Source organism: Acomys minous (genome assembly GCF_964271855.1).
Source record: "Acomys minous genome assembly, chromosome: 10".
NCBI lineage: Eukaryota > Metazoa > Chordata > Mammalia > Rodentia > Muridae > Acomys > Acomys minous.
This window is the reverse complement of record NC_140491.1, coordinates 67,179,667-67,206,942: the sequence shown is the minus strand read 5'-3', so window position 1 is coordinate 67,206,942 and position 27,276 is coordinate 67,179,667. Positions and strand designations below refer to the sequence as shown.

Below are 27,276 nucleotides of genomic sequence, written 5' to 3'. Positions count from 1 at the left end.
GTGAGTTTGCACGATAACAATAGTGAGCAGGGCACGTGGACACTGGTATTAACCCCAAAGGGTCCTTTAAGAGTATCACCATATCTTCCCTCTGAGAAGAGGACATCGGTAAAGAATTATCCAAACTCACACAGCTGGTGGCTCTGGAGAAGGTAGACTTAAGGTCTATGCCCACAGACCCAGCAAATGCAGGGTTCTTTCCAGTGAGCAACATATAATAGCAAGCATTTCCGGCCAGCAGCATACGTGTACTAAAGCTACTGCATATTAAGGGCCTCAGCACTCGTTCCCTTCGACACAGGAAGCAGGCCTGCAATGTGAAGCTGGGTCAATGGTCAGAGGGAGACTCTGCCTTGTGTGCTCCCGACAGACACTTATGACTCGGCACATGGACATCCAGCTGTACCAGATGTCTCCACTGTGCACGCAGGTCTGAACACCTCCGCTGGCTGCAATCCAAACCTGTAAATCTACCCTTGAGTATACCCTCTGCCGACCCAAGTCTCTCCCAGCATAGCAAGCCCCACTTAGCTAGTATGAAGATTTTCATTGTCAGCCCTTCCTCAGAGGGTGATGATTTCCCTGGCTACCACCCACGCTGGGTACAAGCATGTACATCACTAGTGTGTCCACTCACTAGCCCAGTGGCACTGGCTGCTGGGATTTTAGGAAGGGGATGGGATAGAGAGGTGGCTCAGTGGTTAGGAGCACTGGCTGTTTTTCCAGAGAACCTGGGTTCAATTCCCAGCACCCACATGGTGACTCATAGTTGCTACTGTACCTACCCACACAGGACTTCCTAGAGCCAATATGAGAAAGGAAGAGCCTGCAGGGCAGCAGAGTCAAGATGCACACACCATCACATCCTTCAACTTCCAAGTTCTCAGCCCACAACGTGGAAACAAATCAATCAGAAGGGGAGACAGGGTTTCTTTACAAATAGCCTTTGGAATGCAACAAGGCTTGACCCTCACACACCATCCTAGGCTCTGGGCAAAGGCTCTGCTCAGAGTACCAGCCATCACAGGGCAACAAGCTGTCCCAGCTGCAGCAAATGTGGACCCTGGATTTCCTATCCATGCACCCATTTCCTACTGTGTCAGAGACCCCAACCATGTGGCTTTGCCTGGAGCCACCATGCATCCTCAAGGATCTCATCACCTCACTGACAAAGAACCAGAAATGGCGCTGAGGTAAGGGCCTGACAGACTTTAGATTGAGAGGATAAACTAGGACCCAGGGTGTACCTGAGATAAACTAATCGGCCCTTGGGAAAAGGTGAGTTAGAAAGCACGGGTCACCGTCGCTCTGCCTGCCATCCCTGTATCCTTGAATGAACTATCAACAACGGCCCTACAACTGCTCTCACTTTAGTAACTGAACACTGAGACCTCAAACCTTCCTGTAATGTTGTCTGTAAATAACCCAGTTATTTCCAAAGAAACATGTAAAGGTAAGTGAGCCTAGTTGCTGCTTGCTTTTATTTTAAACATGCAAAAAACACACTTTAGAGGGCTGGGATGTAGCTTTGTAAGTACTTGCCTAGTACGGGTGAGGGCCCTGGCTGTGCTGCCAGGACTGTTAAGGGTAACAAGCGCACCGCGGACCCATCACCTGGCCCCTGGTGCTTGTTAAGGTTTCTCCTATTTTGCTCATCTGCAAGTCCTCACTTTCAAAAGCATCATTCTGATGAATCCTGTCAGGGTAATTACGGTCAGCACAGCTCTGCAAACACTCCAGCTCGACTATGCAAAACCTAGAGTGTTCTCCCACACTGCTCAGTAGCAAGGAGATAAGGACAGGGCCTGAGGGTGTGGCTCAGAGACAGGGAACTGATTAGCAAGCTCCCAGCATTGGATTCCACACCCAACAAAGATGAGCTCCCAGCACAAGCCCCTACTCACTTCCTATTCCGTTTTGTTAAAGTGAAATCCAGTGGAGTCCCGCTCGGAAGTATTCTTCAAAGAAACAGCAGATGCAAGAATGTTGAGGGCCGCTCAGAAAGGCTAGACCCTGACAGCAAACTAACATCCCACCTATTTTCCAGTTGCTCCTTCATTCACAAACACACACTCAGACACAGTTACAGGGAGGGATGTGACACACAAGCATGACTACAGCTGCTAGGGAGACCTGGAAAGATGGCTGGGAGTGAGGCACACCTGGAAAGCCAGCACTGGGGAGCGGAAACACGATGAGACAGCAAAATTGGGGCAAGTACAGGCTGACCAGTGAGATCCTGTCCCCAAGTCCTACACGTGCCACCTCTGGCACACCTGCCAGCTGCTAACCAGATGGGTCAGCACTACTGATACAGGTGCCTGAGACAGAGATGCTGCCTCGCATCACCGTGGCAGTGCTAGGAATGCCATACTTCCTCCCCTCAGAGCTGCACAGCAGCCTGTGAGTCAGGCTAGGTGTTGAGAGGTTGCCGCCTTCATCACAGTATTGAAAATAGGTAAACAGGACATGGTCACACACACACACACCTTTAGGAGATGATACATGCTTAAAAGCTTTTAATAACATCCTTTACACCAAAAATATCACAAAATTCTCCAACTCCAAAATATTGACATAGATTAGGTCTTTAAAATTTGAATGATGTCAGTACAGGGAGTACAGGGTGTGGTGGCGCATGCTTTTAATCCCAGCACTCGGGAGGCAGAGGCAGGCGGATCGCTGTGAGTTTGAGGCCAGTCTGGTCTACAGAGTGAGTCTAGGGCAGCCAAGGCTACACAGAGAAACCCTGTCTTGAAAAACAAAACAACAAACAAACAAAAAACCCAAACAAACAAAAGAACTCAAAAGAACGATGTCAACAAAGAAACAGAAGCTCCTGAGCAGAAATAACCATTAGCTACACAGTGCCTTTCAGCCCTTAGAAAGGCCACGGACTATGATTATTGAGCTCTGATCTGGGAGGTGGCTCCCAAACTGATTCTGCTGGGCTACGGTCACCGCCCTGTCCCCCCCACCCTCCCCCACCCCACCCCATAAGGCTACCTTCTTGCTACCTATGAAGGGGGGGGGATGGGGGCAGAGCTTTCTCACCTTGTTTCCAGGGGTACAGCTGGCTTTGTCTCAGGGGCTTCTGTTTTTCGACGGCATTGCCCATCCTAAAAGCTGGCTGATCAGAGCTCCTTTCCCAGCCCAGGCATCTTCACTGACTGCCGGTAGAAACCAAGTCACTGGCTGAAAGGGGATTCATCTCAGGTATAACCCACATGAGCCGGCAGCCTCAGGCATGGCCCCAGGAGGGCTGACACGCCCTCTGGAAAGCAGGAACTCTGTCACTCTGAAAGGTCTCAGCCTCCAGCCTTTTGAATTCTTTGGAGGCCCAGGGAGGAAACTAGAAGAAAGGGCTGTCACCGCCCTGCCCTGCCGGTGGGCTGCAGTAACCAGCTCTGAAGCAGCTATCCCCTGGCCTCCTGTCACTACACCCCAGCACAGCAGCCCTTTGGGAAGGGGCTGCACTCCAGTCACTACAGCTTTCTGGGGCAAGGCTGGGGAGGTGGGGATCCAGAAGCTCAAAGTCACAATGGGCCATTAGTGAGTAAACTTGCATAAAGCCACATACCACGTCACACCTTCTATTTAAAGTCTGTCTCATTTTCAGCCCCATGACATGGTCAGAGGAAACAGACTGATGAGAATTAATACTGTGGCTCCAAGGGATGCAAGTGATGTCTTTGTTCTAAAGAAACAAATGCCAATGCAGCCTTTAAGGGTATGTACCCTGAGTTCTAAACCCCCACTCGGTTTGGATAACAATTTTGCTGGAGAAGGTGTCATGCCACCTAGTGTGTCGAAAGAAAATAAGGGCATGAAGTCTGGAAAAAAGGAAGGAAAAAAAAAAAACCAAGGTGGGGCCAGGTGCGGTGGTGCACGCCTTTAATTCCAGCACCCAGGAGGCAGAGCCAGGTGGATCTCTGAGTTTAAGGCCAGCCTGGTGTACAGAGTGAGCTCCAGGACAGCCAAGGCTACACAGAGAAACCCTGGGTGGGGGTGGGGGTGGGGGTGACCAAGTTGGGTGTCAAGTCTAATTTATTTCAGCTCCCACAGTAGGAGTTAGAAATGCTGCTAAGGGGTGTCAGGGTAAGAATGCCAGATCTGGGTCCAGCCAGAGCTCAAACCCAGCAGCCTCAGTTTCCTTGACTGCTAAGGGGACACACCACCAGTCACCTTCTCTGCTATCATCTGGACTAGACACACTTAAGGCTTGGCCCATGTCACTCACCACCGTCTCCTAAGCTTACACTCTAGAGCTGCAGCAGGTCAGATGGGGAGCCTGGCTCCAGGTTGGCCAATGGCACACAGCAGACTGTTCTGTAAAGCTGGGTGACATGGGATGGAAGCACACTGAAGTCACTTGAAGATAGCACACAAAAGCAGACCCCTAGAGCCACAGAACAGCTTAGTGTTCTCTATGACTCTGGCGCTGCTGCAGCCAGCCCTGGAGAAGGGCTGTGCTGAATGACACAGGATGGCGAAGGGCCTTGCTACATCTCTAGGAGATCTTCGGGTGCTGTGATTTCCTCCACTGATACAGAAAGCATTTCAGAAAATCACAGTCTGGGCTTCCAAAGTTGGCAAAACAAACTGTACCCAGTTCATCTTTCCAAGGTTGCTGCAGGCAAGAGCATGCAGGAGGATCCTGTTTCCACAGAGGCGTCACCCCCCTCCCCCCCAAGTCACAGGGCAATACTGGACAAGCCAAGGGCAGAACCTCACGCCTGTGCAGCCCAGTTAGTCAAGACTGGTTTAAAGCCAGGCGTGGTGGCTCACTCTTTTAATCCCAGCACTTGGGAGGCAGAGGCAGGCGGGTCAATGTGAGTTCGAGGACAGCCTGGTCTACAAAGTCCAGGACATCCAAGAAACCTAGTCTCAAAAAACAACAAACAAACAAAAACAAAAATAACAAACAAACAAACAAAAGCAAGATTGGTTTAACCCCAGCTCCCCTGATAACCCATCTGACCCTTCATCTGTCTCTTTCTCATTAAACACCTGAACATCTTTTCTCAAGGAAGTCCCAGCTACAAATACATTACCTGATCTTGCTTCCTCCACATTATGTGATAATGTATGTCCAAAACTAACACACCAAAGAGGCTCTGGTTAGAACCTTCATGTTAACATCTTTCCCTTTTTATTTTATCAGCATTTGGTAAATAGCTTATGCAGCTGCCCAGCCGGACAGGATCCTGTCATATGTCATACTTTGCAACACTAATGCATGGACGAGCATAGATACATGAAGGACTGAACCAGTAAGAAGTCCCACCTGTTCCCCCACATTAGAACAGGTTAGCCACACAGAAACACCCAGAGTCCACGCAGGGCCTCTGCCCTGGTCGTGTTGCCTATATCATTACTGCTCCTCCTGGTCTAGAAAGTCACTGATGCAGACACCTGATTATCACAGGTCCACATAGTTCACGGAGCCAGAACATGCCAGGAGCAGCACTGGGCTCAGGGTCGGGGAGATGCTTCAAGAGGTCAAAGTACTTGCCACAAAAGCCTGATGACCTGAGTTTAATCCCCAGAAATCCATGGTGGAAGGAGAGAACTGACTCCTCAGCGTTGTCCTTTGGCTGCTGCATATGCGCTCTTCCATCATGGCATGTGCAGGCCACACACACACACACACACACACACACACACACACACCACCACCACCACCACCAACAACAACAACAATAGTAGCAGCAGCAGTAAAATGCAAACAGAGCGGGGCTCAGGTTTTGCCCTGCTAGTTCTGAGTTGTTACTCTGGGGCAGGGTTCCCATGAGCAAATGAACCCAAATTCCAAGCAACACATCCACTAGTGTCAGCAAACAGACTTTCTCAAGAGCACATTTTTCTTGAGGACTTGATAGCTCAACCGCTTCTGAGGCAGCCCTGCATCCAAATTACTTAAACCTGCAGTCTCCACTGGGGTACGGAGACAGAACTGAAGAGTCTGTTTTTAAGTGTTTCTCCTGAATTGCCAAGTCAGAGAAAGTACTCCCAGAAACACCCCAAAAGGAATGATGCTTGTCAGTCAAGACTGGCTGCCACTTCCCATGCAGGGAGACAACAGGAGATGCTCACAGACAAGATGAATCAAAACCTGAATGACAGCTGGACACGGTGGCTCCAGCCTGTGATTTCAGCCCTTGACAGGCGGAAAGAGGCTGATCCCACAAGGTCCAGGCCAGCTAGGACTCCTACAGGAGAAACCGCGTCTCAAACCCAAAGCAAACAAAAGTCAGGGCCACCAAGGGGAAGGCTCTATCCAAAGCCAGCAAGGCCATGCTTCCCCATGTCCCACAAGCATCAGAAGGCACGGGGACTACATGCTGACCCCACCAAGACAACTTGGCCTTGAGTCATCACAGTTACTTCTTGAAGGTGACAATGCTACAAATCCCAAACCACATACTCGGAAGAGCAGAGGCTAAGCAGACTCAGACCACTTCCTCCTTCACAATACAGGTGTGGGAGGCCAGGGTGGATGGCAGCTATATAGCTCCTGAGAAAGCCTCATCCATCCCGCAATCTTCATCCTTGCCTAGGAAAAGGCTCGTTTCCTCCTGACCAGAGAGGAAGGAGGGCAGTGGCAGAAGCTGGCTTTAGAGGGCAGCCGGCATAGTCTAAAGTCTTAGTGTGCTTCTGGCTAGTGAACTGCGAGACAGAAAGGGAACCTTTCTAAACCTTATTTTCTCCTGTGTGTAAGCTGCATACAATCAAGCCACCCAGCCACCCTCCGAAAGCAAGCTCTCCAGGCTAAATAAGAAGTTACAAAGTGTCGGCACACAGCAGCGCTCAATTAAGAACAGCTACTGTTGCAGGCCTTGGCTACAACTGGAAGAAAACCACTCACCCAGGGCTGGCCCTTGCAGCTCCGCTCTGCTGCAGGGCTAAGTAACTCACTTCCATCACACAACAAACTAATACTTCACTTGCAAAATCTGAGCCATGGGAATGATCGTCTGATTGGGGGAAACAACATAAGCCAGAAATGTAACTCGGTGGCCTACAGTTTGAAACATTTTGGGGAGATTCCTCCTTTCCCCTCCCCTCCCCTCCCCTCAGGAACTACTGGATAGAGAAGAAACCTAAATTCAGGTTGCCCAAGGCATTGTTCACTGCAAGGATGCTGAGATCAAAATGGCTCAGAAAGCGAAGGTCCTGCAGGAGGTGCCCGTGTGGGTAGCCACACAGGGCCAAAGAAACAGCACAGGATTCTTGGGTGTTGCCCAGGAGCTGACACCCAGCTTTGTGTGTGTACGTCTGGGAGGAGGAAAGTCTGATGTTGGTCACTTCCCTCCTGGAGAGAAATACAACAATACGAGGAAGCACCGAGCCTGGTGGGAATGTTCCATGGGGGGGGGGGGGTAGGGCAGGGGAGCCTGGTCCTGCACATGCTCAAAGGGCTGAGCAGAGCACGGGTCAGGTATCAAAGACATGAGGCAGAGGTCATGGGCCAAATTTTTGGGTCATCTGCTGACATCCTTATGGAGCAGGAAAGGATCACAGGGGCAAAGGTGCTAGAGTGAAGTGTGTCACAGGAAGCACCAGGAGTCTCTTCTGAGACACTTGCACACTCACCGGCCAGCTTCAGGATGAGGCTTAAGCATCAGCTGACACACACAAAGGTCATCTGATTACTGTGCTGAGGGGGATGTTGGGGAAGCACACCGCCTAATCCAGTTAGAAGGCAGAAGGACAAGAACTGAAGGATGGACAGCAGGGATAGTGTGTGGCACTGAAAGCACAGGAGGAGGTGGTGAGCACTGGATAGGCTAGAGCACTGGAGAGGTTTCCCAATGCGTTAGAACGTACCATGCATTTTTCTGGTAAGAGAAGTTGTGGTTTTCACCACCTCAAAGGGTTCTAAAAAGCCAAGAATCAAGGCTGGAGAGATGGCTCAGAGGTTAAGAGCACTGACTGTTGTTCCAAAGGTCCTGAGTTCAATTCCCAGCAACAACATGGTGGCTCACAACTATCTATAATTAGATCTGGTGTCCTCTTCTGGCCTACAGGCTCATATGCAGGCAGAATACTGTATAAATAAAAAATAAGTAAATTAAAAAAAAAAAAGCAAGCTGGGTGGTGGTGGCGCACGCCTTTAATCCCAGCACTTGGGAGGCAGAGGCAGGCGAATCACTGTGAGTTCGAGGCCAGCCTGGTCTACAAAGTGAGTCCAGGACAGTCAAGGCTACACAGAGAAACCCTGTCTCAAAAAACCAAAGGGGGAAAAGTCAAGAACCATCAAGTTTGTCCAAATCATTACAATGAAATGGGGAGCCTGAGTGTCTTAGTTATGTTTCTATTGCTGTAACAAAACACCACGACCAAGGTGACTTATAAAAGAAAGCAATTAACTTGGAGGCTCAGTTTCAGAAAGTTAGAGTCCATGGGCATCATGGTGGGGAGCAAGGCAGCAAGCAGACTGGCATGGTACTGGAGCAGTAACTGAAAGCTGACACCCGAAACCACAGGTTGGGGGTGGGGGTGGGCAGCATGGAGGAAGTGAGGGAGATCACTAACTGGGGTTAAGCCCCACCCCCACACGCAGTGACACATGTCCTTCTCAAACAGTTCCCAAGATGGCAGAGAACCTGTGGCTGAGTCTCAGGAGAGCGTGGTGCACAGCTGGCTCAGGCTTTGTTTCTGCAGAGTACCTACCCGCCACTGTGAGCTCAGTCTGAGAGCAGGAGGTCTCCCATTGAGACAGTTGTGCTATTCCCTGGTCCCTCACATCCCAGACCCCATGACGTGGCTGGTCTTCAGGGACCTCTTGGCAATGTAGACTATGGGGACCATGCGGAACCTCCTGTGGCTGCTATAGACATGCAGCCTCCCGAGGCTGCCCCTCTGTCCTCCCCAGTTCACTAGCCAAGACCTGAGTCTAGCTATAAGGCCAGGAGAAAGAGAGGGCGATACCTGCCTGGGCTCCTCGGTTCTGCCTGAATTGGAAGGAAGGCTTTTTGTTTTGTTTATTTGTTTGTAAACATGTAGCCCAGACTAGCCTTGAACTCCTGCCCCCACCTCCCAAGTTCCAGGACTACAGACATGCTTTATTACATCTGGCTTTGGAAGGAAGTTCTAAAAAGTGAACAGAAATAATCTCACATTTTGATGTTATTAAGCACATACAGAATCCTGCTCACCCTCTCACTACTTTCGGAATACCAGGGAGAAAGTCTCAAACGTTGCTATTCAGAGGTCTTTGAAGCCTGGCCCCCACCCCACCTCCTACCTTCCTCCGCCCCTAGCCCCTCACAGCCAATGCTACTTGCCAGTGGAGGGCTCACTTCTCACCTCTGCAGCTGACTCTCAGTGGCACACTTAGGGAGTTCCACAATTGGGGTAACGCTGCTCTGGGAGAGGCGCAATACCTCTTCCAGCACCTCTGAAGCTTAGCCTCTGGCTCCTTCCCTGAGCCTCTCTTCACTTCCAGAGTCAGGGCATGCACAAAGGCTGAGTTATCAGGAGAGGATAAGGCATGAGGCTGGCGTGAGCTAAGGTTGGGTGGCTACAGGCACACAAGGTGGGTCCAACCTACCTTCCAACAGCTGAAAGCTAATCAGACACTTCTGAGACAAGAATGGAAACCAAGCCACCAGTTAGAAGGGAACTGCACAGAGGCTGCGCAGCCTCATGGACCATCCAGGATAGTCAGAGGAGGCAAGGAAGACTCTGAGACTTCTGAGCCTGAGCCATGAAGTCCAAGATCCAGTGGACCCAGGCCTGGCAGTATTGTAGTCCCAGAACTCATGAGGCTAAGGCAGGAGAATTCTGAGTTTAGGACCAGCGCAGGCTATGATATGGGACGCTTGAGAGGAGGCACACAAAGTCTAGACACATCTGCTTTGCTCTTAAGGATGTATGGCATGCATCTCCAATTCACAATGAAGTTGTATCCCAGTACATCCCAGAACATCTCATGAGGAAATGCTTGGCTGGTGAGGACAGAGCCCACATGTGTGGGCATAGGGAGATGATTGCCTGTAAGGAACATAGTAAAACTGCCTTTTAGACATGTAAAATAGCTTAGTCACGATTCCCACTGTACTCAAGGCTGCAACTGACACTAGAACCCAGTGCTATCACTCACTCAAGGTAGCCAGACACAGTCCTAGAACCCCATTACTCCCACTGTGCTCTGCTCTGCACATCTGGGAGATGCCCTGAGGGTCCTGAGCTTGGAAACATTGACTTCTGTTAGAGACCAGACCTGACCCTCAGCTAAGATACAACACACAGGTGAGCAGCCTTGGGGAGAGAGGCTTAGGACCATAGGTAGGGATTTAGAGTGTGAATCTTGTGTGGTGACCCTCAGCATAATACAACAAAACTTTTGTTATAGTAACTACATTTTTCTAGCTTCTTTCTTTCTTTTTTAAAAAAGATTTATTTATTTATTATTATTTATACAGTGCTCTGTCTGCATGTACACCTGCACACCAGAAGAGGGTATCAGATCACATTATAGATGGTTGTGCGTCACCATGTGGTGGCTGGGAATTGAACTCAGGACCTCTGGAGGAGCAGTCAAGTGCCCTTAACCTCTGAGCCATCTCTCCAGCCCCTAACTTCTTTCTTGAGACAGGGCCCCTTCCATGTGAACAGGGCTCCTTCCACATGAGGACACAGCAAGAAGGCACCTTGGACACCCAATCTGCCAAGGCTTTGATCTTGAATTCCCCAGCTCTAGGCCTGTGCAAGATGGATGTTTATAAGATATACTCAAGGTTAAGTCATTTCATCATAGCAGCCCAGCAGGCTAAGACCATATCCATGGAGAAGTGCTCAGCAGGCCACTGAGACCTGGCTGTGGACCAGGAAAATTGAAGGTCTGGAACAGATATTTGGAGATAGACTCTGTTTTGAGCAGCGGTTCTCAACCTTCCTAATGCTCAACCCTTTAATACAGTTCTTCATGTTGCGGTGATGTCCTCCCACCATAAATTATTTTGCTGCTACTTTATGACTGTATTTTTGCTACTGTTATGAATAGTAATGTAAATATCTTTAGAGACAGAGGTTTACCAAAGGGGTCACACCCCACAGGTTGAGAGCCACTGGTTTAGCAACCCCACTAGGCTGCCCAGAAAGTGGTAAGAGGTCTCATCCCAGAACAGTCCAAATGGAAAGTTCAAGAGGGTGATGACCCTGCACAGAGGGCTGGGAGGAAGCGCCTTCTGGGGAGCATCTAGACAGGAAAAAGGCTGTCAGTGTTCAACAGCACACTCTGAGAGGGCTGCTGTGCTGGGTGGCTTCAAATGCAATTTAAACTTTGAGTTCAAACTAGATGCTTAGTTTTTAAATGTCTTGTTTATCATGATGACTAATACATCATCCTAATTAATTAGCAGATATCCCAAGGCACACTATGCATTAAGTGGGAGATCCATCAGAGTTTGTTCACAACGGCTAAACTCCCAGCCACCTCCTCGTCAGAGCTAATTAGACAGCTGCTGCGGTCTCCTCTGGTCTACTGAGGAAAGCAGGCCTTGCTCACCCGTTTCACTCTCTCAGAACCATCTTTAGACTGCAATGGTTTTGGGAGAATGTTTCAAGCTACTTCTCCGTATTTCCAGGCTTTGCTTCTGCGCCAGGCAGGGGCTTCCACTTAGCTCTCCCATGTGCCAGCAGGACCAGTTGTCTGAACCATCAGGGCTGCAGTCTGTCACCCACTCCTAGTGCATTCCCATGTGATGCTGGGGAGGGGCACACTCTGTAGCCACTGTTCCTATAGAGAGGAAGGGGAAGGGCTGCAGGGTCTGACCTAGGCAGTTAGAAGCTGCCCTTCCAGCAGGAGAATGACAGCACCGATACATACTTATAACCTCCCAATAATGCTGCCAGGAGAGACAGCAGCATTGTTACTTGGGCAACGAACTGAAGCTCTGACGATTCAACCAGCCTGATTTTAACCTCCAGGACCCACATGATAGGAGCGAACTGACCCCTTCACGTTGTCCTCTCACTCCACATGCACAGATATATACACACATACATGCACACATGCATGCACGTACAATGTACTCAATGGACTATATATTATTAAAACCACTACAAATAATTTTTTTTAAATGTTAAGGGGACTTATCTCTCAAAGCAACCTGGCCCTTCAGCAATACAAGCTGTGTAGGCACATTTGTGACAGTATTTTCCATCTGCCCCAGGATGCTGAGACGGGTGGGATACTGGAACAGTCACCCTGGGGAAATCAGGAGCAGGCCAAGAGGAGGAGTCAACACTTCATCTGCCAAGGACACATGAGCAGGGGCCCTCAGTGGTTTTCTTCATTGTGAAGCCATAATGGGGGCACATTGATAAGCAAAGATTCAGACCCCAACTCTTGAACTAATGCTGCTCAGTAAGGCATGATGGCACCTGCCTGTGATCCCAGCATCAAGAAGTTGAAGCAAGGCTAATGCCAGCACTCAGGAGGCAGAGGCAGGTGGATCGCGTGAGTTCGAGGCCAGCCTGGTCTACAAAGTGAGTCCAGGACAGCCAAAGCTGCACAGAGGAACCCTGTCACAAAAAAACAACATAAATAAATAATAAAAATAAATAAATAAATAAATAAAATAAAAGGAAGTTGACTCAAGAGGACTGTGAGTTCAAGGCCACCCAAGCTGCAGTAGCAGGGAGCCCAGATCTGAGCAGGTACCTAAGCTGCTGCTGTCATGGTTCCTACAGAACAGGCACTTGGGAAGAAAGCGTCATCAGGCTCCAGTGTGTCCTGGATACATACTTTCTCAAAGCTTAACTTTGGAATCCAAGTGAGCTGTTTTACAATCCACTCTGCTAAAGGCTTTGTTTCCTGAGAAATGTTAGGAAACAATTAAATATTTGCTGCTGTCCACACATGCAGTTGGTTATCACCTGGGACCAGGTCCACGGGGACCTGTGATGACACCAGTGGCCCAGAGACTCTTGGTGATCTCAGACTGGAGCTCTACAGAGTTGCTGCCCATCCAACAGGCCCTGGAGGGCTGGAATTTCTGAGGAAGCCTTGGCCTTGCTTCTGTCTAGATTCCCCTCCCTCTGCCCCTCCCATGAGCCAGTCATATTTTCTTAGGAATGCCGCCAACAGCTTGGAACCCAGCCAGAGGTTTAGAGTGCCGGCTGCCTGCACTCTAAACCCGGAGCAACTGCCCAGTATGCAGCCCCGGAGAAATCCAGGCTTCAGTAGCTGCTGGCAGCACCCAGTACCACGTGCCAGACTATGGCAAACCCAGAGGAAGTCCAGCTGCGTATTCAGATCCTGACACTTCCGCCGGCCATTCTTGGCTCTGATGGCCTTGGAGTAACAGGACAGGAATACAGTTTGACCCAGAGCCTGACCCTGAGGAAGGTGCTGGGCTGGGCCTCCCAGAGCTGAAAGGCTCAGATACATGGTAGCAAGACCCTTGCCAGTGGTCTAGTATCTGTTCTGGCTTAAAGGCTTCCTGACCACACAGCTTCCTCAAGGGTCAGACCCAGTCAGTACAGGAGCGACTGTACGCAGAGGGTCTTTCACCCAGTAGCCCTCCCAGCCCAGATACTGCCTGTCAAGCAACAGTACACATGGCCACTATTACAGCTACCACATGCTGCTGTTTTAAACTGTTTTGATATAATTTATTGTAGAAGGATACAGCCTAAGACAAAATAATATATTTAGATAAATAAATGGTGACACTATTCTATAATCATAGCATGTTTTGAAACTGAGGCATCTGGGGTAGAGTGTCATTAAAATAAGAGTGGTAAAATATATTTAAAATGATAACCTGAGCCATGCTGTGTGCAGATCGGCCACAAATCCCAGCCCCATTCTGCTTCATCAATATTTTTACCAAATTAAGACCCTATGAAAGTAAAGGCATATGGTACTTGCTTCTCTTCTTCTCATTCCACATGGCATGATGCTGTCAGGTTTACCCATAGTGTATAGCATGTCAAACCACCCTTCTTTTATACAGGTTAAATAATAGTCCACCACGTGGAGAAGCTGCTTGTTTACGCAGTCACCTATGGATGGCATGTGAGCTGCCTCTACCTTTAGGGATAATGAGTAATGCTGCTGCGGGGGCTGAGGGGGGTGGGGAGGTGGGAGCGGCCTGCAGAGTGTTCTTCAAGGCCCTGCTTTCCGCACCCCTCTCTGTATTGTGTGCTAACTCTTCTTCTGAGGAACCGCTGTCTGGTCTTAGACGTCATGTCCTGCCAACTTAAGGTTTCACTTTCTCCAAGATGTTGCTCCCAGAGTTTTTGATAGGAGCCATCCTTCTGTGGGGTGTTCTCACTGTGCTTTGAGTAAGGTTTCCTGGTGATTAATGGTTCTGTGCATATTCATGAGTTCATAGGCTTCTGTTCATGTTTTCATAGCTTCTCTGAGAAAATGCCTATTTGAATCTTTTGTCCAACTTCTTAAAATTAAGTTGTTTCTCTTGATCCCCTGCCATCTTTTACCTGCTCCTTGGATAATACCTAGATGGCCAACCAAGGTCAAATTCTCAAGCAGATAAGCCAATACAATGGAATAGACACAGCAATAAAAAGGAACAAGATGAAGATAAACATAACCTGAAGAGGGCAGAGTAAAGAAACCAGTGTCCACAATCCTAGTCGCATTTCCACAGCACAGACGGAAGAGAGCTGGGGGTTCCTGAGGGTGGAAGAGTTTTACTCAAAGATTGACAGGACTGCAGTGATGAAATGGCTGGGCATCCTGATGTAGGAGGGTTAAAAAGACAGACAGGGTTACGGCGTGAGCTTTAGAGCTCCCTTTGCCCTCCACACATGGCTACATTAAAGCACCACTCCTGGGATGCTAACCCTCGGGGCACATGAGGACTGCACTTGAACTCAGTCTGGCTGACCTAGGGGACATGACGTCCTACAGAGCCAATGTTCGCCCAGGAGGAGGGATTCACGGCAGGAGAGAGCATGTGTCAAGTTTCCTTGAGGACTGACCATCCATACACGCTCCAGCCGACCACAGCCTCAGCTCACAGAGGGGACACAGAGGATTAGTGACTGCAGCTCCAGGCTCGCTGTCTTTGCACTGCCTGAAAGCTCTGTCCTCAGCCTAGTGGCGATGGTGACCCTCACACTCTGCGATGACTTCAGCCTACATGACCTCCTAGCAGAAAGAGTTTTCATCCTATCAAGCTGGGACCTGAGAACGCAGGCCACTGGCGCCCAGAGTGAGAGCACAGTACAGTGCATGTTCCCACCCAGTTCCTAGGCTTCAAACACAAAAACAGCTCCTACAAGCTTTTGTGCTCAGGGTGGTGAAGGGAGGGAGACAAGGCCAGACCATGCAAAAAAGCATGCTTTTGATCCAGGCCTTTGGTTCTGTGATGAGCTCAGAGAACTAGTATGTGTAAGCTGCTCTGGACAAGTCCAGGCAGAAGCACAGATGACTTAGGTGATGCTAATGAAGAGAGAGATCCTGCTGCTCCAGGGCTGATGTTTCGGCTCCTGCACACACACAGCGCGTTATGCCAGCAGCATGGGGTCTACACACCCCTGCCGGCAGGGATGCCCAGGAAGATGCACAGCATGACACAGGATTCCTGAGTCAGTGTAGCTGTGAAAGGTGCCCTTGGGAAGAAAACGCAGGTCAGGGATCACCCTGACAGGACACTCAGTCGTTTGTAAATTACCTAACACAAAGACCTGAATGACATTTTTAACAATCATAAAACAAAAGCAAGACATTATGATGGTTTCACTAACTGAGTCAGCTCTGGGTGGGGGTCAGAACACATCTGCCGGGGGTGGAGCCCCGCCACAGAACCTTCAAGCTCATTTCTTCTAGACCAGAACGGCACAGCCAGGGCTAGCCTCATCCCGCCGGCAGTATGGCTAGTGTGTGTGACAGAAGTGAGACCCAGATCCTCCCTCCACGCATGGGCATCTCTTCACAGGCCTGCTGCCTAACTAGAGCCACTCCTAACCAACCGTACCCTTGGGGTCAGCCTTCTCAGGAGAAGCAGGGGGAAGGAGGAGCTGGCTGGGGCTCAGTGGCAGAGTGCTCTGTGTGGCCCTGGCTGTCTTGGACTCACTCTGTAGATCAGGCTGGCCTCGAACTCACAGAGATCCACCTGCCTCTGCCTCGAGAACGCTGGGATCAAAGGCGTGCACCACCACGGCCGGCTCTATCAATATTTATAAAGAACTGTTATTTTAGGGCAGAAGGGCCCTTAAATAAGAACAAGGCTAACCCTACTCAGTAGTTCTCAACTAGAGCCCTGAGGTGTCAGTAACCTCACTGACTAATCCTTTCACACTGCGAGACAGACACACTAAAATGAGGAAGACTCCATAGCCACCTCTTGGGAAAGCTGGCAAAGAAAATCTGGCTCTGGGCCCCAAGGCCCACCCTCAGCCTCTCCTTGTACCTGTGTGGCCTGTCACTGTACAGCTCACATGGCACTGACTCAGTACACTGCGCAGTCCTGGGGTCACGAGGAGGATCCATCTTCTTGCGGCCCCTGCTCAGGCTCACCCTGCCTCTACCATTAAGAAATGTATGAATGGCTCGGTCTCCTGAACACAGGCACTGGCTAATAACTGTAGGACTTCTAAAGGCCAGGCTGCAGGCACTCAGTGACACCCACCAGGGCCACTTCTCCCTTCTACGGCACCCCCAAGCTGCCTTTCTGCAGTGTTTCCAGTCACTTCTAAACAGACGACCCACAGGCTGCTTTGCAAGTCTGTAGGCAGCGATGCAGGAAAGCCCCAGGGGAGTCCCAAGCTGAGCTGGTTCCAAGCAATGGCCTTAGGGGTGCCTCTGAGCCACCCCTGTGACTCAGCAGGTCAGTCACCTCCCTCTCCTCTGCTGTCAAGTGGTCCCAATAGCTGCCTATTCCCCCAGTGAGAAGATCCATCCATCAAGCACCTATCTGAAGGTCCAGCTCCTAGCCCAGTGTCTGCCACATAAGAGAAAGTGGACACTGGTCACCACCTTCCTCACTTAGACCAATGTTGCGCAGCCCTAACACCTTGGAGAAGACAGAGTCAACAAGTGGCAAGAGGCTTGTCAAGTGAAAAGACTTGCATTCATTTGTTCTGACAAGCACTTCCATGGGGCAGAGGAGGTGGCTCGGCGGGAAAGAGCATTTGCTGCTGAGGAGGACCTGAGCTGTCAGCCTCGTGGGACACCACCAGCAAACCCAGTACTGGGAAGCAAAGGCAGAAGAATCAGGTGTGTTTGAGGTTAGCCTCAGTTGGATAGTGAATTCGAGACCAGCCTGGGCTCCATGGTCCCCGGCTCAACAGGGCATGGAAGCAAGTACCAGTGACTCCAGTACCCTGAAGCCTGAGGCAGGAGGACTGCTCTGAGTCTGAGGTCAGCCTGTGCTACACAGTGGGCTCAAGGCCAGCCTAGGATACAAAGCAAACTCCTGTCTCAAAGACAAAACAGGGGCTGGAGAGATGGCTCTGCGCTCAAGAGCACTGACTGCCCTTCCACAGGTCCTGAGTTCAATTCCCAGCAACCACATGGTAGCTCACAAGCATCTATAATGTGATCTGATGCCCTCTTCTGGCCTGCAGGGGTACAAGCAAGCAGAGCACTATACACATAATAAATAAATATTTAAAAAACAAAACAAACAAAAAACAAAAAAAACAAAGACAAAACAGGGAGGGAGGGAGGAAGGGGATGGAACCGCGGGTGGGCCGGGTCTGGGGTGGAAGCAACTTCTCCCTGGCTCTAGCTCCCATACAGGACAGTTTCTTCCCAAGCTGCCTGTTACACTTCATCCATAACCCTACAGCAGCCACCTCTCAGGCAGAGGGGTACCTGGAAAGGTAAGTCAGTCTTTGCCCACGTCACAGAGCTGAGACAGGTTTCCAGACCTAGGCAAGGAGTGCGCATGCCTGTGGGCTTTACCTCCGCCCCACTCCATGTCTGAGTGTAGTCATCTCAACTGCTCCAGAGCTCCCAGAACAGCCTGTAGCTTGGAGCACTCTGCCGAACAGTACAGCACCTTTCCTCCACTGTGAGGATGAAGTCACATGTGCGGAATGCTTTCGGCAGAGCCTGGTACTGGCACGTGGTCAGTGCCTAATGACTGGTAGCTGCTACTATTATTTTTACTTACTGAAAAGAGGGGCTGAGAGACATCAATTCCAAGGCCCCCACACAATCATCCATCTATCTGTTCACAACCAGCCACTAGAAGGAGGACGGGCACATGGGACTATCCATAACCAGCAAATAAATACACCACTGTTTCCAACCTGGAGTCTCCTTTGTTTGCTCCAGGTCAGTGAGGTGGTGGTGGGGAGCCAGCAGTCCATGGGGCTTCAGCTGCCTTCTCATCTACAGCCACCTCCCAGCACACGGCAACAGCGCCCTCCTGCTCTATTTTCAATCCTTATTGCATTATCTGTGCTCTTGGGAGGCAGCACGGCGCACACGCGGGGGCCGGCCGGAGGACAACTTGTGGGAGTGGCCTCTCCTCCCACCGTGCGACCAGGGATTAAACTCATGACGTCAGGCTCACAGGAAGGGGCCTTCTAACCTGCTGGGCCATCTTGCTGTGTGCCTGGGAGGCACGCCTGTCACACCACACCAATGGCAGTCATTTATAAAAGTTATGAAGTGGAGACTGGAGAGACAATTCAGTGGTTAAGCGCATTTACTGCTCATTCAGAGAACCTGGTTTCAGTTTCTAGCACCCACACGGCGGCTTACAACCAGTTCCAGGGGATTCGACGCCTTCTTATGACCGCCACAGGCTCATGCATGCATGCATGCACATGTGCGTGTACGCACGCGCGCGTGTGCGCGTGTGAGCACACACACACACACATAAAATAAAATATTTTTAAAGCTTTAAAGTACTGTAATGGGCTCTTGTTCTTGGCCAGCAGACACAGTTTCCATGCTTTCAAAGCAGGATGACGCTCTGACACAAAATTTAATTCGTAGTGAACTGACTGTGACTCTGGTGACTCTGGCAGGCTGGGGAAAGCAATGGGTGCAGTAGGCTAACTACATTGGCAGGACTGTGTCAGTAGGAGCAGGAAGAGCTCTGGGTCATGTATCAGGCAAGAAAGAAAGATGTAGAAAAAGGAAGTGCCACCAGAGAATCAGGATTCCTAGGCCACCCAGGCCAGCCTCCACTCACACAAGACACCCAGGCTCTATGACAGAAACAGAAGGGGAGGCAGTACCCACCTTTTCCCGCCACTCAAGGCAACAGATACTTATAGCCACCCATGAGCAGAGCCGAGAGATGCTACTAAAGACGTTCTAAGGGCAACTGAGAAGCTCAACACGCAGACAGGGGACACCTACTAGGGGCTCGCTTGGTACCATCCTGCGCAGGGTTGGCAGCCCTATTGCTGTGTAGATGCCAGCAAGTGACTGCTCTATGAAGGGTGGGTATTACCCAAGGGTTCTTTGCTCCTGTGCAAAGCAGGCAGTGACTAAAACGGGGTTTGGGGTGCGTGCTGCCAAGCAGCGTTCTGGTAGCACAAAGTGGAGCTCTGCCTCACCCTGGCCTAGCACTCTGACATCTGCTTTTCCTCTTGCAATGTGGGGCTTGAACTGAGGGTCTGATTTTTTTAAAGACTTATTTATTTTTACCTATGTACATGGGTGACCTGTCTGTGCGTCGTTTGCATGCTGTGCCCACGGAGACCAGAAGTGTGTCGGATCCTCTGGATCTGGACTTCTAGATGTGAGTCATCACATGAGTGCTAGGAACTGAACCTGGGACCTCTGCAAAAGCCACCCGGGCTCCTAACTACCGAGCCATCTTTCCAGCCCCAGCCTAGAGCCTGTGTATGGCAAACTTCTCTTTTCCCTTTTCTTTTTCCAGATGAAGTCTCACCACACTGCCCAGCCCAGCCTCAAACACTAACACATCCTCCTACCTCAGCTGCCCCAAAACCAGGGACACAGGCAGGCCACCACGTGAGGCTTGGGGAATTGCGGGGTGGTTTGCCTTTGTTTTTAAGGTTTTCCCTCTGTAGTCTAGGCTGGCCTTGGAACTCTTCATCCTCTGGCCTCTGCCTCCCCAGGAGCTTGGGAATCCGACCGCAATGCTGACCATGTACACAGTTAACGCAGAGTCCCCTCCACTGGACACTCCTTGTCGGAGAAGTCCTACCAACTCTCCGAGAAGCAACTTTGGCAGCAATCTAAACCCAGAGGAAGCTGGATCTAAGTTAGTCAGGGCTGGGGTGTGGCTCAGTGGTACAGCATTGCTGTAGCATGTGGAAGGCTCTCCTTTGATCCCTAATAAGGGTTAGGAGACAATCAATGCTTTGAAAACAGAAACATGAATTTATTCTGTGACGATATTGACTACATTTACACCTTTTATAAAAGATCTTTCACTTGGACCAGCAGTGCTGGGGATGACCTCATGACCTTGTGCATGCCAGGCAAGCGCTATACCCAGTCATCACTCCTTATTTGAGTAAGTGTGGACTGGGTACCTACTGTGTGCTAAGCTGCCAGCAGTGGACAGGCACACCCCTCCCAGGAACTAAAGATCTATTTAAATATTTAAGGCTTTGTTTGTTTATTGTTAGCTTGTAGACAGGAAACCGGGCTCTGGACTCTGAATGCGTTAAACAGCACCGCAGCTGCTGTGTGGTGCCTTTCCCCATTTTACTATCTGCTGGGGAAGAGAAAGCACGAGGCACCGTGAGGAGGAAGCTGTGAGGCCATCCTGGACATGGGTTTTCCCACTGTTGGTGGAGGCATGTCAGAGGAGCCTCAAAGGCCACAACAGGGCAAGAGGAGCTGAACTCAAAGCAGCTCCCCGACTGTTTGTTATTTAATGGTTTGTTTCGTTTTCCAGCGCTGGGATCAAACCCAAAACCTTACTCAGGCTAGACAGACTCTGCCCCTGAGCTGCATCCCCAGCCTCCTGCAATTGTTCCCTTAGGGATAAAGGGGCCCTGCCATCTTAGACAGCAATCGGGGAACACTAATTTCAGAGTCCCAACCCTTCCAGGAGCTGGTGGAGAAAGTGAGAGCCTGAGAAGGGAAAAATCACCTGAGGACACATAAGGCTTCGGACAATCTCAAACAAACGACTAAGCAAACGACAGGCCCGGCGGATGACAGATCTCTTCTAATTCACAGGCTGAGGGCTGTGTTTATTTACTCCTAACAAAGCCTTTGGGCTGCTGTGGGTGACTGTCGTTGGCAACACCTGTCCCAGCAGCAACGCAGGGGGTGGAGGTCATGTGGGTGTGGCAGGCGCTGTGGCTAGGCCTCTCCTCTTTCCACTGTGTCATCTTACTATGGCAACAGGCAACACACTGGCTGGACTGAGGTAAGACCCAGCCTGCAAGAAGAGCAAGCTGCAGTCTGGGCTAATTTGGGAAATGGTTTTTCTGCAAGCTCATACGTGAGTCATCTTTCCAAGCCTACCGTCTCCTGTCTCCCGGCTACAAGGAATCCCATTCAAATTGCCTCTGCCAACAGCTGCACAGAAGATCAGGAAATACTGGGGCTTGCTGTGGCAGATTTAAAAACGCTTTTTCTCTTACTTCCCTATGGTGCTGTGAATGTTGTCAAGTATTTAAAAAATCACAAGCAGCCCCAAGGCCAAGTTGAGGCTACGTTAACTGACTAGGTAGTTTGGAGCCATTTCTTCTCTCTAGGATCAAAAAAGAAATGTAGAAAAGGAAACTAAAATTGGGGCAGATGCTGCCGTGTCCCTCACAACACTGGGACTCTGCAGTGTCTCTGTACAGACAGAAAGGGGGGTCAGTTCCCCATTTCACTTCCCCAAGACTGTGGTCTTGGGCAGTAACCAAAACTGTCCAGGCCTCTGCTAGCCACAGGTGCAACATGGGGATGGTCAAGTCTCACACTCCGGCTGCGACAAAGCTGAAGTGAAAGGGAAGTGTCAACAGATGGTCCTATTTTGCTATTACCGCTGGCCTAGCGCCATGGGAAGACCATGTTCTAGAGGTACCATTCCAGGTGCCATCCCACACCACGGGGTGTGCCAGTGAGGCACACAGAAAATGTTGAAGAGGAAGGACAATGGAGGAACATGGTGCTTCAGATTTTATGTCACTGCCTAGAAACACTGTAGCCACAAAGATTCCTAACTTAGGGGTAAGGAAAGCACTAGCTGAGTGGTTGAAAAGGCTCGGCACCCAGGGGCTGCACATCGAAGGGCCCTCTGAGGCCACAGAAACAAGGGGCACAGGCCTGACTTTCAGTATCTGCTCTGAGAAGAGAGTACAGACAGGTTCCACTCTAACTCTCTTTCCACCTGTAACAAAGGTGGTGGCGCACGCCTTTAATCCCAGCACTTGGGAGGCAGAGGCAGGCGGATCGCTGTGAGTTTGAGGCCAGCCTGGTCTACAAAGTGAGTCTACAACAGCCAAGGCTACACAGAGAAACCCTGTCTCAAAAAAACAAAAACAAAAACAAAACAAAGGTGCATATAAGCATGTGCCAAGCACAGCACATGGACTTTGAGACTGTGTTTACTCTGTCAGTGGGTGTGCTGGGGGAGCTTGTGGCCATCCCAGCAGTCCCAACAAACTTCACTGCAGCCCCAGGGGCCAGCACTGGCCAGATAGTCTGGTAAATGAAGATGCTTATGGGCAGGCTGTGGTTTAACTGGGTCCGAGGGGGAGGAGCAGGGTGAGAACACCATAGAACCATTCAAATTCCCCAGGGCCAGGTGGCCAGTAATTGAAGGACCGGAGCGAGTGGAGTGGGGCAGGCAGGAGTAGGGCTGAGTGAGGCCCCCGCGATCACCCCCCAGCACAGAGGTCGCGCAGGCCATTCCCCACAAGGCAACTCCCCGCCCCTCAGCTTCCCGGCCCTGTTGAAATCAGCGAGGTCCTTGAAATCTCTGTTTACTGTAGTAGGAGTTTACAGTCACCACTACCACCCTGACACACAGGACACAGGCCAGTGCAGCCCTCACGCAGGTCCCAATGCCCAGAGCCACACACAGCCCAGGACAGAGCAGGAGCTCAGTCACTGCTGGATGAAGGAATGGAGGAACCAATCAATGAAGGAATGGGGGCAAGAGTCAAAGTCCAGATCACGGGCAAACAGATATAATCATCTCAGCGAGTCGGGGTCGAAAATGGCAACAGTCCAAGTGGGCATGGGGGACTCAGTGATGTGGAGAGCAGGGAAAGGGACAGGAAGACCTGGCAGACAGCTCCCACATACAGGGACAAATGTGAGAAAGGACTCTGAGTTACCAGAGGCTCATCCTTTGGGAGAACTCAGGACCTGAGATTTCTGAGCAATTTCCTGGTTTTTAAGCACTGGCTCTTTTCTTCCTTGTGAATACACGTGGCCCAGTGGGCTAAAGCCAGCTATTACTGCCAGCCTGACATTAGGCTCCAGATATTTGGGGACACCAACTTTCCTGATTCAGGTCTTTGCTGGAAAAGCCACCTGCTTGTACAACTAACACCACATTAACATGTGCCCCAAAGTGCCTCTGCCCCGCACCCCCACCCTCACCCTGCAACCTCAAAGTAGCTATGCACATCCTCGCTGGTTTCCTAGAGAACTCCCTCAGTGCCTGGCCACAGTATACCCAGGAAGTGTCACCCCTCACCTCAACCTTCCTCTCCACCCTCCTAACTGACAGCCCAGCAAGACAGCCCTCAACTGAGACTGCCCTGGTCCTCCCTGGGCTCTTGGAGCAGAAGAACATATTCAGGCTGCCTTCCTATGCCCCCATGAAGTGCTGTGACCTCTGATGACTGAGAGACAGATCCAGAAGCTCTGCCTCAGAGCTAACTGAAAGGTGCAAACAGGGAAGGCAAACTGACCAGAAGATACCAGGGTAGGGGTGCGAGATTTCCACTCACTCAAAAATCCCTAAACCCACCCCCACACCAAACTCTGAGGAGAAAACCAGCAGTCGCATTTTCAGAGAGACGAGAGCACAAGCGCACTTCAGAAACACTTCTGTTGCTTTAAAGCACAGGAAACAGCAGCAACTGTTTACTGGGCGCACTCCATAACTACTGGAGACTTGTTACCCAGCTGAATAAAGGCCTCTCCTCCCAATCACACCATCTCTCAGGCTTAAGAGCAAGTCCACCAGCATCCTGATGGGAAATCCGGTGGAAGGCACACAGCGCTCACCTAGGATGACCCACAGAAGCTCCACGAGGGAAGCCCTCCCTCCAAGCACACACCAATCTTCCTGGACAGGTGTATGTGGACCACAGCCAAAGAGCTTTGCGAGAGGGTTCGCTCCCTGTCACCCCGTCTGTGATCTGCAGAACTCTCTCACCCCTAGCTGCTTCTCCCAAAGGCACGGTCCTCCCAACCTTTCTGCAGCCCTCTTCCCGCCACCTCTCTCTGCATTAAGACAGCCTAACCCTCTCTTCCCCGCCTAGTGAGCAGCATTCTCCAGGCCCTCCCTCTACTGGGGCCCGGCAGCCTAGGTACCACTTCTAGCTCCCACATCAGCTCCTCTGAGGCGGGCACTGCAACAGCCTCTAGTAGAGGGTGGTGGCCAGAGAAGGCCCAGGCATGACCTATGCTGAAAGGGACCGGGGTGGAGAATCAGAGGAAGGCCTTGTCAGTCTGAGCTGTGGAAGGAAGTCTGTGGAAGGAAGCTCATTTCATCCTCTGTTTACTTACTCTTCCATGATTCCCAATTTTTTCATAACGGGCACATACTATTCTGATAGAGAAAACTCTGTAAACGCTATTTAAAATGTATTTTTAGATATATTCATTTTATTTTACTTACAGGAAGCTTTGCCTGCCCATAGGTTTGTGTATCACGTGTGTGTCTGGTGCCCAGGAGGTCACAAGAGGGTATCAGCCCCTCTGAAACTGGAGTGACAGATGGTTATGAGCTGCCACATGGGTGCAGGAAACTGAACCTGGGCGCCCAAGAGCAACAAGTGCTCTTAACTGCTGAGCCATCTCTCCAGCCCATTAATGCTATTTTTAAATAAATTATCCAAGTTTCCCAACAGTGCAATTCGGATGTGACACTATAAGGAGTCCCTAAGCAACGCTACACAAATGGACCGAAGATATTTCCAGAGCAGCACGGATGCAGGAAGGAGACTCATGGTCACTAGACAAGGCCTAGGGCGATAGGACAAAGAGAGAAACACTCCAGAAACAGCACCTGAACCCGGACCGGCCAGCCATGAACATGGTACCCAGCGTCTAGTCAGAAGGCAGGTGTCAACACCCAGCTGGGTGGGCTCCACATTTTCACTGAGCCCCTCTGAGTCCTTAAACAAACCACATCCTCTAAGGCACCCTTCAAGTATTTTTTAATAAACAACACAACCAAAGGGCCCAAACATAGAGTGAAGATTCACAGTAGGTGATCAATGAAGAGCAGCAAATCACGCTTCCTATGAGTAAACAACGGCTGCAAAGGCTACATTCTTTGCTTGCTGGTCCACTGCTAATACACATCCCAGCCAAGTATCCCGAAAGTCCACCTGTGAAATCGCAACTTCCAAAATTCAGTGCTACCGAACACCTTCTCAGCTTCTTACAAGTCTGCTTCTTTCCGGAGTTTCCCCGCTGTGACAACCCCCAACACCGGCCCTGGACCACTGCCTGCCTCACCTAGCAGTCAAGAATCCGCCCTCCCCTATAAGGAGTTCCTGCTTGCCGGCTAATTAAGCACTGGGCCCCATATGCACAACAGTAATTGACTCTCGGGAGTGTCTTAACTCCCAGAATATGCAAGCAGGGAGGGCAACTGGGAGACGACTCCCCAAGATTTCCAGGAACACACAAAGAGATGAGGTTTGCATCAAGATCGCATCCACCTTCTCCCCCAACCCTAGTGGCTCCCCACTTGCACCGCTTGCAGAGCAAGGCAGAATACCGGAAGACAACTTGGCTGCGCCCTCAAACATCGGCTCCAACACACCCCAGCCTGCTTTCCTTTGAAGCCACCGAAGTGGACACTTGTGGTTAAACTCGAGGTTCATTAGGAGCGACACGTTTTGTAACTGGGCTGCCGATCACCTTTGGAGCGCGCCTACCCTACTGCAGGCGGTCGGGGCTGGGCCTCCTCCGGGTCCCCGGCTCCAGCCTTTGTGGGAAGTTCCAGGGAACAAGGCTACCGGGTCCTCCACTCCCTCGCCTACCCCCACCCCAAGATCCCGCTAACATCACCGGCCCCCCGGCGCCGGGCGGGCCCGGTCCAAAGATGGCCCTCGCGGCGTCACTGCCAGCCTGGGGCCCGGACCGGGGGTCGAGCGCACGAGGCCAGGAGGCGCGCCGCCCGCTCGCCCGCCTCACCTGCTTTCTCGATCTTGCCGGACATTTCCGGGCTGCGCCGGAGGCCGAGGCCGCTGCTCATCGGGCCCCGGCCGGGCCGCTATGGGCTAAGAGGCCGGCGCGCCCGCCGCTCTCCTGGGCCGCTGCTCGCCGCGCCTCACGCTCGCGCCGTCATGGCGGGGGCTCCGCGCGGCCGCGGCCCGTGCGCTCGCCGACCGCGCTCCAGCCCGCACCGGGCCTGCCGCTCCGCCGCTCCACCTCCCGCGCAGCCGCCGCTCCGGGGCCGCGAGCCGCCGGCCGCAGCGCCGCGCCGCCGCCCGCCCGCCGGCCTGGGCCCCGCGGCCACGGCGCCACCTGCCGGAAGCCCACCGCGGCGCCCGCGCCATACCGCCCCCTGCCGGCTCGGAGGCGGGAGAAGCCTGGCGCGGGACGCAGCGCCCCCAGCCGGCCTGGAGTCCCCCGCGCCACGGCTCAGCATGGTGGACCCCACCCCTTTTCTCAGAGAGAGATGAGAAAGAGCAAGTCTATGACTGATCACCCCAATGCAGGACTCCTGAACGCCCCCTCATCAAAGATGCAGAACCCTCTGCTAACTCAGATTTTTCCGTTTCAAGCCGTGGACGGACTCCCCATGCCTATCACCCCGAATTCAGCATCCTCTGCAGGCTCAAGGCTCCACACCAGGGCCTCTAATTGGCCCTAACCTCACCGAAGACACAAGGAGCCTGCACACCAAGGCTTGGGACTGACATACACTTTCATGCCACCTGCCACCCGCATCCAGCCTCCCACCCCTTACACACTATGTGAAACTCAGGGACCACTGAAAGGGCGCACCTTGTGGCCAGGTAAGGGCCCTGATCCTCTAAGCCTACACCCAAACCTGGAGGAACACAGCAACCCTGGCTTCCTCTCAAGCAGCCATCTAACGGGAACACACAGCTTAGAGAGCAGTCTTTTCTAGTATGCTAATGACTTCATTTTCAGGGTTTTCTTTGGCAGGGGGAGGGACCTTCAAAGAACCTTCTAGAGCTATGTCATATCCT

At 51.3% G+C, this 27,276-nt stretch overlaps 1 protein-coding gene across 17 annotated transcripts in view; it reads right to left on the bottom strand.

Moving 5' to 3' along the window:
- Positions 1-26,544, bottom strand: part of RAPGEF1 (Rap guanine nucleotide exchange factor 1) — a 122,413-nt gene extending 95,869 nt beyond the window's left edge. For 3 of the 17 annotated variants that reach the window (XM_084798580.1, XM_084798591.1, XM_084798593.1), the window contains exon 1: positions 26,252-26,544. In XM_084798580.1, coding sequence (XP_084654706.1) covers positions 26,252-26,312 — 61 coding nt within the window. In that variant the 5' untranslated portion in view covers positions 26,313-26,544. Of the gene's footprint in view, positions 1-3,054; positions 3,400-26,251 lie in introns of those variants that run through there. The other 14 variants (XM_084798596.1, XM_084798582.1, XM_084798583.1 and 11 more) reach the window with 9 other exon arrangements.
- Between the last annotated feature and the right edge of the window lie 732 nt (positions 26,545-27,276).